General features: G+C 40.8%; 1 protein-coding gene across 2 annotated transcripts in view; it reads right to left on the bottom strand.

Moving 5' to 3' along the window:
* Positions 1-7,098, bottom strand: part of Naip (NLR family apoptosis inhibitory protein) — a 40,780-nt gene extending 33,682 nt beyond the window's left edge. For both annotated transcript variants that reach the window (XM_028790191.1, XM_028790192.1), the window contains exons 1-4: positions 6,531-7,098; positions 5,096-5,213; positions 1,396-1,477; positions 189-240 (exon numbers count right to left, since the gene is read on the bottom strand). In XM_028790191.1, coding sequence (XP_028646024.1) covers positions 189-240; positions 1,396-1,477; positions 5,096-5,213; positions 6,531-7,098 — 820 coding nt within the window. The remainder of the gene's footprint in view (positions 1-188; positions 241-1,395; positions 1,478-5,095; positions 5,214-6,530) is intronic.
* Positions 7,099-14,444: the final 7,346 nt, after the last annotated feature.

The following is a 14,444-nucleotide window of genomic DNA, read 5'->3' as shown; positions in this document are numbered from 1 at the left end:
TGTGTGTATGTGTGTGTTTGTGTATATGTCTGTCTGTTTCTGTGTGTCTGTATGTCTGTGTGTATGTGTTTGTGTGTGAGACCTGATGCTCTTGTCTAACTTTCAAAAGCACCTATATACATGTGACACACACACACACACACACACACACACACACACACGTGTTTGGAATGCATCTGAGGTTTTACCTGACACCATAGGTAATTCTCTTCTGACCCAGGAATTCACAAAATGTTCTCCCTGAGGAAAGAAATTCAGGTTATGAACTGACTGACTTATTAAATATACATCTTTAATTTTGCTTTGATTTTTTATTGAGTTTAGAAGTCTTTTTGCAGTGCAAAACTGTGATACCATAATGGTCCAGGGTTACAAAAGGGTCAAGTGAGCTTCAATCCTGATACTTCAAACAGGCGGACAGCAGGAGTTGGCTACCTCCTCTTTCCCAGCCTGGTGCTATAAAGCCTGTTCCTTCGCCATTAACCCTAGTAAGAATGTATTAACCTGACAATTATTGGACTTTACTCCTTGTTTGATCTTATAAGGTCTTCCCAACTCCCAAACAGCTCTTGAGTATAAAGGTGAAGTATCACCCAACTACGTTGCCCTGGTCAATGGCTCACAGCCACGCAAACTTCCTGCATTGCCCATACTGGCACTAGTCTAAGCTTCTTCCCCACCAATCCAGCTGGGTGAGCAATGGGCCTGCCTACCTTGAGGGAGAAGCAGACATGGGCAACATAAAACATCACTGAAATGGAAACTTTCTCAGGGCCACTCTTACCAGACACCCAGCTCAACAACAGAACTGCAGTTACATACACACATGTATTTGACTCATGAAGAACTGAGACACTGGAAGGAAGCTCACCTCAGAAGGGCCTCTCCAATTGAGCAACTCTCCCTCTGAGAAAACTGCACCCAGATTTTCAGCCCCTGCTGTCTGCAGATGCTGCTTCTGAGTCAGTCAGCCAATGCAGTCTCCTTGGCTTCATTTTGGGCTGTTTCCCTCTGCCCACCACTAGGATGTCCTCACTAGTTTGAGTCTAAATACCCAGCTTCAGGAGGCGTCCTGAGTGTCCTGCCTCTGCCAGGTACCACAGAGGACTGAGTTTGTCATCTAGATGGAGGCTGCAGAAGGATGCTAGAGGAGTGGCCCCAGTGAGAGAAGATGAAGCCACCCACAACCAGCCCAGAAAACCAAGTCTAAGTGTTTTCAGCTTAACAAGAGAACAACATTTTTGCTTTCCTTTCTGCCAAACGGATACACGAGAATGAGAAAGGAAGAAAGACACAGAATCCATTGAAAAACAAAACAAAACCCCTCACCCTGACAATTGTGATATTAGTAGGTAAAGAATATACTATTGGAAATAGTTGACTGTTGAAAATTACCGTTACATGAAGAAATCCCTCATAGTTTTGAATATACTGGGCAATTTCTTCTGGGGACTTCTTACTCTGAAGAAATTCACATCTAGGATTAAAAATTTGGTTAAAATTTATCCCCAATATTGGCAATATCAATAGTGATAAAAAAATACTCCCAATATTATGATGGCAATTATCTATATCACAATAAACATTTGCTAAAAACCCATCAAATTGTTGAGTTTGGTACTTCAATAAAACTGTCAAATTTCCCTGAAGTCTTACTCATGAGAATTAACATTGTGCTGTTAAGAAAACTTTAAAATATATTATTGATAAAATAAGTCATTATTTAAACATCAGATGTAGTGCTGGCTAGGATTTTTTTTTTTTTTTTTTTTTTGTCCACTTGACATAAGCTATAGTCATCTGGGAAGAGGGAGCCTCAGGTAAGAAAATACCTCCATCAGATTGGCCTGTAGGTGAGTCTGTGGGGCATTTTTTGATTAATGATTTATGTGGGTGGGCCCAGTCCACTCTTGGCAGTGCCACTCCTGGGAAGATGGTTTTGGGATGCATAAGAGAGATAGCTGGACATGAGCCTGGTAGCAAGGCAACAGGCAGTGTTCTTTCATGGTTTCTGTTTGTTCTTGCTTATGTTCCTGCTCTGACATCCCTAGGTGGTAGATTGTAATCTGTTTGTGTAAGCCAAATCAATCTCAGATTGCTTTTGGTCATGGTGGTTTTTTTTTTTTGCAGCAACAGAAATCAAAGTAGGGCAAACCTTATTATTAGTTTAATTTTTATTTCAAGACAGGATCTTCCCGTGTTTCAGTGGTGATGCCAAAGTCTTGAGCTCAAGCAATCCTCCCACCTCAGCTTCAACAGTAGCCTGCACTATAGGTCTATAATAATATACTCTGCTCTTCTTTTCTTGAAGAAAATATGCAATAAAATCAAAGAGATCGATTCTCCGTAAGTAGAGGGTGGAACACACACACATCTAAATCAATGTAAAAATCACGAAAGAAGGAGAGAGAAGGCATTTGAATACTGGCTATGATATTTAGTAGTATTAGACATTAATGGTCATCTCTTTTAGGAGATATAACAATACTGTGGCTCCTTTTTTAAAGTCATGACTTAAAGCTGTATGCTAAGGGAATGACAAGTGGAAACGTGTGTTAGCTGGAGTTTACTTTGACATAACCCAATCATTACTGTTCCACAGGGATGGTGGGAAAGAGATAGATGAAATAAGATCAAACCAGCTTCTGAGAGGTGTGCATTACACTTCCTTTGTTTTCTGTGTAATTTCCATAATGAAAATTTGAAAACTACTTAAAGGAATGAACGTTTATGTGGCAGAAACAAAAACAACCGGCATCAAAACCACACCACTAAAAACATTATTAGAACTAAGTAGAATGCACTTCCTTTTCTAAGCAGCAATAACAAAAACTCTAAATGTCCTAAACCAAACACACTTGTTTGCCTCCTGTGGTACTGGTGTGAGGTGACCTAGGATCTTGTCCTCTTGCCATTTTTTTTAAAATCAGAAGATGGCCTTGAACTCCCAGTTCTCCAGTGTCCACCTTCCTAACACTGGGATTACAGGAATGTGCCACTTTATGCAGCAACCATTTTCATTTCCTGCATATCCTTCAGGACATGAACCACTTGTAATATTCTAAAGACTGTTATCTTCCTTCCCCTTTCATATACATCATTTCCGTTCCAGTGCAGATTAACTCACTCCTTAGTTAAGGTTAAGTCATGAAACTGCTGCTTGACAAGACAAATTGTCGTACTGGGACAACCAAACAACATTTAATAAGTGTTAGGAGGCCTGGAGCGAATGTGCTTAATGTACTTGCAGAAGACCTGAGTTCAATGCCCAACACCTGCTTTGGGCAGTAACTGTAGCTCTGAGGAAGAGGCTATCAGCACTAACACGCACATAACCCATCACCCCAACTACTAAAAATATAAAGGTGGGTCTGGGGAGATGGCTCAGTAGGTGACAGAACCCATCTAGGAAAGAGTGTAGTAAGCAAGTGAGTTTTTCGTAGATGGCCCACCATATTGCATGGCTGCTATAGATGTGGTCCAAAAAGCAAGGTCCCCAGAGACTTCATCCCAGGATTGCTTCTTGCTGCCTTTCCCGCCACTATTCCACTGCCTAATGATTTCCTGGGTATTTACCTACTCTGTTGGACAGATCTCCTGCAGAATCAATATGAAGATGTACTTTGGTGTAGTAATGCTGTTTAGACAAATTGATAATTTCAGAAAAACTGAAATTCTTGATATGATTTTATAGAACTCCTAAATTTATACAAGTAGTCTCAAGCCCCCCTATAGGATAAAAGCTGCAAATAACGCTCTGTAAACTTTCATGTGTTACAGACTAATTACACTAGAAAACAGGCATGGAACAAATTTATGATCAAGGGAAATATTCATTTTAGGTCAGCAATGAAGCAAGTGTCTGCTAACTAAAGGTACTAAACTGGGAATTGACAATTTATTGTAGGTGCAATGACAGAAAATAAATGATTGACTAGTTTATCTATCCAAGAACTCCAAATAATAAGACACAAGGTAGATAACTTTTCTCTTGATAAAACCATGTTAACTTATGACACAAAAACTATTGCTTTAAACTTGTAATGAACTTGTAGACCTAGAAAATAGATAAGGGATTTTCAGTCAGGTACTAGTACTAATGGAAGACATGTAAACAATTCTGCTGTAACTCCTTAAAACTTACTGACATACGACATAAATTATTACTTTAAATTTATTATGAACTTATAGAATGTAAAAGTGCTTAGAAAACCATGTAATTAATTATCCTTCTGTAACTGTTCTACCTGATAATTACAATTATGTAATTTTTGAGAAAGTATAAAAACTAAAAATAACAATAAATTGGTGGTGTAGCACTTTTCTGCTTCATTTAGTGTGTGTGTGTGTGTGTGTGTGTGCCTGACTTGCTTTTCTTTTCTCTCTAACTCATGAATAGTTAATGAACTCTGAGCATCTCATCTAGCAAGAGGCTCCTGAATCAAATAAGCAGGAGTTAATTGCCAGAAGCTATCAGCTATTGGCCTCAGAATAGCAAGAGAGATTTAAATAGCCACAAGTCATCAGCTTTTCCCCTCAACCCCAATCCACACCTCACTGCCTTCCTCAGTTCCTGGATGCTGAGCAGGCCTCGGTAAGTACATAACATATCTCACCACAAGCATGACCACCTGAACTTGAATTTGTGTTGCCCGTGTAAAAGCTGAACCTAGTGCACTATGTCTGTAATCCTAATCCTGGAGGAATAGAGACAGATGGATGCCATGGGGCCTGTCTCACTATATAAAATGACGAATGATGAGGTATGCCAACATGTGACCTCCACAGAAATGCACATACGTAGACTACACACCAACATACCACAATATAAACATACTCTACATACACCAACATACTACACACAAAATACAAAAATGCAAAGATAATGAAGCAAAAATTAACATAAAAGATAAAAATCCATTTAAGATCATGTGATTCAAACTTTATGTGACCAGATTTTCCTTGCTCGATCCTACACTGGATAAGAGAAATATCAGAACACATTTGGTACTGCAATAATGTTGCTCTCTTGTCTCTAGTTTCATTTTGCTAAAAAATAAACAACAACAACAACAACAACAACAAACTGGAAAACTTTAAGAATAAAGCTTTCTTGGGGAACCACTTGGCATGCTCCTTCCAGGGATCGTCTCCTTCTTCCCAGTTTCCCAAGCATCCACCACAGGAGAAACACTGCACAGTGTCCCTCTGACCTACAGGTGCAGGAAAGGGTTTGACTGACTGGCAATGGCACCAGCTCTGTCTTGAAGCTGTACATACTCTACCAGAACAAGACAGATTCCAGCATGCCTGTTCTTCCACGGCCTCTCTGGCTGAATCCCTGTCCACAATCCCACTGCCCTGGGCCTCCATTCCCCAGCCATGGCCATCCTCCACGTACACAACCCTCAACATGCTATCTTCTTTCAGATACAGGTAACTCTTAGCTTTCAGGACCAAAGTGATGGAAAGGCAAAAACTGGGACTAGCTGGGGTTGCCTTGACCATGTTGTTTCTATAAAAATGGAGGCACATTTCTTTAATTCTTTGAGCCTCAGTGAACTCAACTGTCAAGTGTGGAGGAAGAGCAAACAGGTTGAATTAGAATTAGTGCTCAACCCACATATAGCACAAGTGGGTACCCAGCACATTGCAGATGCTGTTGTGATTGTCATTCACGTCTGCTCTAACACCTGTGTGAGGCTGAGGAATTTCAAAGTGTAGTGTTCTCGAAGGCAGCTTGCCTCATGGGTGGGAGTTAAACAAGTTAAAAACAAAATCCTTTCAAAACTAAAGAAATTAAGTGAATCAAGGGAATATATGAGTAGCAATGTTCTTGAAACTAGAACAGTGGAATTGAGCTATCTCATTGTTCAGGACCTTATGGCAAGAGCTGGTGTTTCCTGGGGTCTTTTTATGTGTGTATTCTAGTAATGAGACTAACCCAATGGCCTTTCACGTGGTAAGTTAGTAATGAGCTACACCTTGCAGTTCATATTTTCTAAGGTGCACATTTATAGAAAACCTTTTATTTTATACATATTTAGCAAACTAATAACACTACACTAAATGTAATGTTGGGAATAAAATTATTAAAGTTTATGTTTAATGAACCAGATCTCATATCTAATATAACACAATTAACAAATAAGAAATGATTAACATGTGTAGAAGTAATAGAAGAGGAGGGAGAGGTGGAAAAGAAAGAGGGAGAGGAGAAGGAGAAAGAGGGCGAGGAGTAAGAGGATGAGGATGAAGAAGAAGAAACAAAAAGGCTGGGGAGATGGCTCAGTGGTTAAGAGGACTCTTGCAGTGGACTAGAGTTTGGTTCCCAGCACCCAGCTCAGACAGTTGACAAACACTTGTAACCACTATTCCAGGGGATCTGACATTCTTTTCTAGATTCCATGGACACTTGGGCTCATAGTGCAACCACCCTTACAAACACACACAAACACATATTTTCGAAAAAAAAAAACACCTAAATTTTGTATTTTACAGAAACACCTCACAAAGTGGAATCTACTTACCTGTAAAAACAAAGCCAGCTGCGGAGAGTACCCGTGGTGATGTCCCATGGGCATAAAATGGCCAGTCCTCAAAGGACTCCAGCCTGGCCTCCTCTTCTTGGTACCTTGCTTTGCCTCCTCTCAGCATCTTCTCTGGACTCTTCACCCGGATGTCGTACTTGCCAATGTTACCAACATCTTTGCCCAGAAGGAACTCACACTCTGGACGTAATTTCTTGTGGTTCTCTATGGGAGCTTTCCTGAGTCTGGTGGAAAAGAGGATTAAGCTACAGCAAAAGCACTGAACCCCATGTCTCACGCCTGTGTAGTAAAACCCAGCAGCTGCCATCTCCTGTGGGGTCCATGATCTGAATGTGTCATAGGTCACAAAAGTCTTTAGTCGTTTGGCTTCACTGCGCATCTGTGAGTTAAATCCTTTCTTCATTTTCATTCGTGTTTTATGATCTTCCTCTTGTTGTCTCTTTAAGACCTGAAGTGCATCCACTCTGAGACTAGCAGAGAACTCAGAGACCAAGTCATCATCAAACTCACAAATTCTCTCCTCAAAGACTTTGCCCTGGGCTGCCATTTTCTAAATGAGAAAGGAAAGCAGATGGTTGGTGTTTGTAGTGTTTTTATTATTATATGGAAAGAATTGTGTCTCAGGGCCAGAAAGATGGCTCAATGGGTAAAGAGGCTTGCCCCAAGCCTCTTCTTAGTTTCTTGCCCAAGTCTTACAAGGTAGATAGGAGACAAACAATCTTGTATGTTGACCTCTGTCATCCACTTGTGAAAGACAGAAAGAAGTTTCTTGAGAAACTATGAAACATCGATATTCACCCACCCACTTAATCAGCAAATATTTGCTAAGCACCTTCCTGTGTGTCAAGCATTGAGCTAGGCCTCAAGGACTGGCAATGAATCAGACAGAGGGACCTGACTCCATTCATGAAGCCTTGCAAGTGTCCTTAAGCTTGATTGCATGCTTATTGTTCTTAGAATCTTCCATGTAGCCCATTCTAGCCCAGAATTTAAGGATGAAGCTGATAACCATAGTAGAGTCTGGGACACTGTTTGGTTTTGTAACAATGTACTTCACCTTACACACCCCTCCTTCAGAACCCAGTGTGCATAGGGCTACATGTAGTCTCATCTCTGAACAACACTATTGTTGTGGAAATGGGGACAGGTTCTCTGCCATTTCTAGGAAGCACAATATCACAACAGGCTTCCTGGTTCCCTGTGTTGTGCATTTTTTTGATGAGAGACTTGAGAAGATCCATCCTACTGTGGGAAGTGCCATCCTGGGCAGGTGATCCTGGGATGTATTAGAAGGCCTGATGAGTAAGCTATGGAGTAAACCAGTAAGCAGCACCCCTCAGCTGCAGCTCCTGCCTCCAGGGTTCTACCCTGTTTGAGTTGCTGCTTGGCTTCCTTTAATGATGTACTGCCATTAGAACCTGCAAGCCGAATTAACCCTTTCCTCCCTGAGTCGTTTTTGGTCATAGTCATTATCACAGCAATAGAAATCAAGCTAAGACAACTCTCCAAACGAAAGAATCAGGTTACATGAAAAGATTAAGAAGCAAAATTTATCTTTCTATTCTCTTCAAGAAACTCAGCTTATCTTCAAGGATAGTTAGTACCTAAAGTGAAATGCACAAAAAGTGTCTTAAGCAAAAGGACCAGGACCCAAGCAACTGTTGCTGTCCTAAATCCTGACAAAGTAGAAGAAATAAGGGAATCAACATTTTAATCAACAATGAACCAAAAAGTCATTACAATCCTAAACACATATGCACCAAATTCCGGCACTTCTCTTTTAATAAAAAGTGTACTACCTGGTTTCCAAACAGACTGACTCCAATTCAATGAAAGTAGATTATTTTAATGCCCCACTTTCTCTAATAGACAGGTCTTTTGAATGACAACAAAAAAAAAAATCCCCATCCTATCTGACCATATACAATAAAGCTTAAAATCAACAGCAAATGAATCTATGGTGATTAGAGAGATTCACGGGGATTTAGCAACACATTTCTGGGTGGTAAATCAAGAAAGAAAATCCTGAAATTAAATGAAAATGAAACTACAACACAACAAAACCTCTTGGACACATTAAGAGCAGTTTTAAAAGAGAAATATATAACTCTGAGGGCCTACATTAATAAATCATAAAAAGTACAAATAAATGGCTTAATGATACAAATAAAAAATTTGGAAAAACAAGAACAAACCAGACCTAGACCAAAGCCAGCAAGAAATAGTAAGAACCAGAGCACACATTAATGAAATAGAAACAAAGAATCGCTAAATCTAAGATCTGGGTTTTTTGTTTGTTTGTTTGTTTGTTTTGTTTTGTTTTGTTTTGTTGAGATGAACAAGATTGACAGTTCCTTGGCTCAATTAACTAAAAGAATAGGAGAGGGGAAAATTAATAATATTAGATGTGAACAGAGAAACATTAAAACAGATATCAAAAAATTCAGAGCATTTTAAGGGCATACTTTGGAAACTTCTACCATAGTAACTTAGAAAACCTAAAAGCAATGGAAAAATTTCTAGATTCAAACCATCAAAGTTAAGCCAATAAAAGATCAATAACATAATGAGACCCATAATAAATAAGGAGATCAAAGAGTAATAAAAATCCCTCTGTGTAAACAGGATCCAGATAGATTCACAGACGAATTTTACCATACTTTCAAAGAACTACAACAAATATTTTCAAATTATTCAAAGCATAGAGACAGAGGAGCACTTGAACTTCTCTTCTATTGATATTTTTCAACATCAAAACCAGATGAAGACACAGCAACACATCTCATGAGCACAGATGCAAACATTCTCAATAAAATTCTCACAAACCAAATAAAAGCACATATCAAGGATTTCCTCCACTCTGATCAAGCTGGCTTTTACCCTAGAGATGCAGGGAAGGCTCCATATTTGTAAGTCAACAAATGTAATAAATCACTGGCAAACAATGCATGACCACTCATCAGGAGAGACGTAAAAAAAGGCCTTTGACAAAATTCAACATTCATTCATGATGAAAGTCCTAGAAAGAGTAAGACTGGAGGGAACACACCTCAACATAATAAACACTATGTTTGACAACCTCATAGCCAGCATCATCCTTACATGACAGGGAAGCTGCAGCCGTGCTATCTCAACAATATGGTTGGATGACAAGTCCTGGAGAAGGACAGCAGTTTGACATGCCAGTGTGGACAGGGAAAATGTCACAAGGCCTCACCTCAGAAGTATTGGCTGCTGAGAGAGGGAAAATTACTCGTCATCGGGGAAAAGACCTTAATGTGTTAACCAATTCCAAGTGTTCAACCCTGTAAACATACACATATGAGTAACACAAGATGGACTCAGTAAGTGTGTGTGTGTGTGTGTGTGTGTGTGTGTGTGTGTGTGTGTAATAATTAAAGAAGGGATCTGGAATTTGAGAGGCAGTTTGGTGGGATGGGAGAGGGGCAGGTAGAAAGAATGTAAACACAATACTCAGATATGAAGTTATCAAAAAGTTTTTAGATATGACAAAATGAAGAACACCTTTGTATAAGCATATGGCCAATCCACACATTTCGGCACTCTCAAAGGAATATCAAATCTGCTTTTGGGTAGTTAGAGCTTTCACACGATGCTTTGTCGACCTCGTTCAATTTGGAATTTGCCTAGTTACCTATATTTTTGCAAAAGCTGCAGCAAACTCAAGGTTTTCATTTGTTTGGGGAGCAAGGTCTTGCTTTATAGTGTATGTCAGTCTCAAAGTTGACATCATCCTGCCTCAGGTTATTGAGTGTTGGGATTATAAGCATGTGTCACCATACCTGATCAAGTTGGATCTTTTAAGACAAGGCACACTCTTTCATCAGACAGCTTCCAGGAGGAGTTTCCCTAGTGAAATAGATACCACTTTTGATTATCCCTAACAAGATAAAAAAACTCTTTGTCCCTAGCATGTAAAATGCCCAGCAATGGTCACCTGGAGTTCTGTCAATCCTCAAGTCTTTGACTAGATATTTTTATAGTGTCTCCTGATTCATTCTTTCTCCCCCACACCCTCTCTCTCTCTCTCTCTCTCTCTCTCTCTCTCTCTCTCTCTCACACACACACACACACACACACACACACTTACAGACTCCTTAGCAATTATTGAGACAAAGGTCATGTTCTTATCTATAGACACAGTTTCCCAACTCTAGCTTCCTTCTCCTTCTCTGTATAGAAGGAGCTGGCCCTGACTTGACAGCCTAAAGCTTTGCTTAGCTACTTTCATTTTCCCTAGCACGGCCTGTAGTTACTTTTCTGTTGCTGGGATAAAATACCCTGACAAAAGCAGCTCACAGAAAAGAAGGCTTATTCTGGCTTACAGTCTGAAGATCTGTTCTTCATGGGGTCATGGAAGGCTTGGCAGGAGCAGGAAGCCAGCTGGTCGCAGTCCATCAGCAGCAAAGAAGCAGATAAAGTGAGCAGGAACTGGCACCAGGCTATTAAGTCTCCAGTGACCCACTTCCTCCACCACGCTCCACCTCTTTTTTTAAAAAAAAAGTTTTATTAATCATTTCATTCGTTTACATCTGAAATGACATCCCACTTTCTGGTTACTCATCCACAACCCCCCCCCCCCATCTCACATCTGCCCTCTCCTCCCTCCCCTTTTCCTCTATGAGGATGTTCCCCCCCACCCACACACCCTCTCCTGCCCCACCACTGCAGCATTTGCCTACACTGGGGCATCAAACCTCCACAGGACCCAGGTCCTCCCCTCTCATTATGGTCAGACAAGGCCATCCTCTGCTACATTGTATATAGAGCCATGGATCCTTCCCTGTACACTCCTTGGTTGGTAGTCTAGTCCCTGGGAGCACTGGGTGGTCTTGCCAGCCACCAGCCAATGTTATTCTTCCTATGGGGTTGCAATCCCCCTCTGCTCCTCCAGTCCTTCCGCCAGATCCCCCACTGGTGTCCCTGCATGCTCCACCTCTTAAAAGTTCCAAACTCTTACCCAGTAGTGCCACCATCTGGAAACCAAATTCTCAAACTTTGAGCTGCCTGTGTGAACATTTCACATTCAGACCACAGCATAAGTCCAGACACAGAGTTCTCCATTAACATCTCTATCTGAATACCTCCCGCCCTACTCTCCTCCCTGTCATCTTTTCTTTTTTATTTTCTAAAGTTATTTTACTTACCATGTGTCTATGAACATGGACTATTTTTGATCTATCTTAGGAACTCACAAGGATCCAATGGGATCTTTACCTCAATAATTTATTCTAATCTGCTTACATAGATCCCACCTTGAAAACAATAAAGTTTCCATTCCTAGAATCTTACAATGGGTATTCCATTTCAACACATGATCCTTTGATCCTTTATAGAACTCTCAAACCATCATAGGATGGCTAGTCTTGGTTTTCAACCTAACGACACCTTGAATTAAATAGAATTCAAGCTCTGTGTATTTCTGTGAGGGGTTTTGTTGATCAAGTTACTTGATGGAGGAAGACTCATCCTAATGGTAGAGAGTACTCTCTGGTGGCAGCCCAGATAAAAAGACACAGAGGAAGGACATTGTTTTTGTGTGTGTCCTCACCCTCACTGGCAAAGTTCATCTATCCTGTTGCTGTGGCATTCCTTCATTGGTGTTAGACCCAACTTCTGCCTGATTAAAACGTATACTGAAGACCAACAGCTCTCCAGGAATCTTCTAAAACTCCAGTGCCAAATTGGGACTGCTGAGACATCCAGTCCTGTAGATTAAATAGCTATTAATCCTCGGCCATTCTAACAATGGCTGTCTCACACATCATTGGATATGTCTCACATAGCCATTTTTAGACTATTCAAACTACATCCTGTAAGCCAGTCTCATAAATCCCATGTATTTGGGTATATATCCAAGTCTATCTATCATCTATCTATCTATCTATCTATCTATCTATCTATCTATCTATCTCTACATTTATACCTAGACCAATATCTATATATTCTCTCAGTTCTATTCCTTTAGAGAACTCTGACTAGAACAGAAAGGAGAACTTACCAGGAAAAGGAAATAACAGCTACAAAGTCCCTTGAGTAAGACTATAAATATTTTTGTTGCAGGCCATAAATAAATCAGTCTCAAACTGACTAGGAAACTTCTTAGCTTTTACAGTGCCAGAAAATGCTATGCAGGCTGCAAGAAGTTGTGGGGAGGACATCAATGATCTTACTCAGTGCTGATGTCTGCAATGCTATATAACTATTCCACTAGGCCAAGGATTTCTACTTGTGCAATAATGGCATGTCTGCTATGACGTAGCAAACCTCATTCTGATTACATCTGAGGGCAGTATACTGAAGGGAATTTCCTGCCTGGTTTTGTAATCCTCATCCAAAGTTCATGGCTGGGGAGGTAGGTCATAGACCCTAGAGTAGACACTACTGTAGCACAAATAGAACACACACAGACACACACACACACACACACACACACCAGTTAATCAGTTAATCTTGAAATACCTTGGATAACACAATGACTGAGCACTCTTAATTCTTCCTCTGCTACCCCAGACCCAGTCAGGGAAGTGGCCAGAGGCCACTTAGAAACTCACATTGCTGGTTGGCCACTCTCCTCCACTACTGTGCCCCTTTCTCCTCTCCCCTAGTCCTCCTGATTCTCTCTGCATCTTGCCTTCACAACTCTCAGTGTTCCACCCTGTCTTCAGACATTGGCTACTGGCATCTTTATTGATAGACCAAAATCCAATTGGGGGCAAGGACCTTCAGCACCAGTAAACACAGATTCCTGATCAAAGAATCAGAACCACCCTCTACACACCACTATTGCTCTTTTGCTGGCTGACTATACTGTTCAAGGTCTTCTAAATATTTCTGTTTATATTTGTAGACCCTGGCCGCTCCAACCTTAGTTAGAGACACTTCTTTTTGTAGCCAATAAAAGTTGATGTTGAGATGTATAACTTATCAAGGTGCTGAGAGTAAGTGTATTAGTGGGATTCTCTAAAGTAGCAGAACTAATAGAATACACACACAAAGAGAGACAAAGATACACACATGCACGCACACACACACACACACACAATTTAGTGGCTTATAGGCTGTGACCAGTTCATCTAGTTCAACAATTACTGTTTCTTGTCACAAAGGCCAAGATCTGGTTCAGTCTACAAGGCTGGATGTCTCAGCTGGTCATCAGTCTACACTGAAATCCCAAAGAAGTAAGTTCTAATATTAGTGAAGGAATGCCTCAACAACAGGAGAGATAGATTTTTCCAGTGAAAGTGCAGGAAGCAGGAAAAAAGCAAAAGCATCCATCTTTCGTGTCTTTTATCTAGGTTGACTCTTGAAGACATGGCCCTGATTTAGGATGGCTCTTCCCACCATAAGTAATCCAATCAAGAGAATCCATTACAGATGTGCCCAGATGCTTGGTTTTTATATGATTCCAGATGTAATAAAATGAACAATCAATATTATTCACATTCTGGTCCATGCTGGTTCCCTGAACAGACCTTGGGCACCAGCTCTGCATCCAGTCTCACAACACCCAGAGTAAGCTGGACTCCCAGGAACTCTAACACACCCAGGATTGTAGGTGAGGAAGCCTCAACACACACCCCAAACAGGGAATAACTGGGAACCGTGGGGACCAAGAGACACAGGAATTCCCACTTTACCAATGCCATGGGTTCCTTTTGGTCTGTGCCAGTGCCCTGAGCAGACCATGGGCACCAGCTCTCCACCTAGTCCCACAACACCCAGAGGAAGTTTGACTCCCATGATCTCTAGCATGCCCAGGATCATAATTCTGCACACAGTCCCACAACACCCAAAGGAAGCTGGACTCCCAGGAATTCTAACACACCAAGAACATAGGATCATAGGATCACAGGATCTTAGGAGCTTGGT

The sequence above is a fragment of the Grammomys surdaster genome, unplaced genomic scaffold (assembly GCF_004785775.1).
Source record: "Grammomys surdaster isolate TR1022 unplaced genomic scaffold, NIH_TR_1.0 125876, whole genome shotgun sequence".
NCBI lineage: Eukaryota > Metazoa > Chordata > Mammalia > Rodentia > Muridae > Grammomys > Grammomys surdaster.
This window is presented reverse-complemented; position numbering and strand designations above follow the sequence as displayed.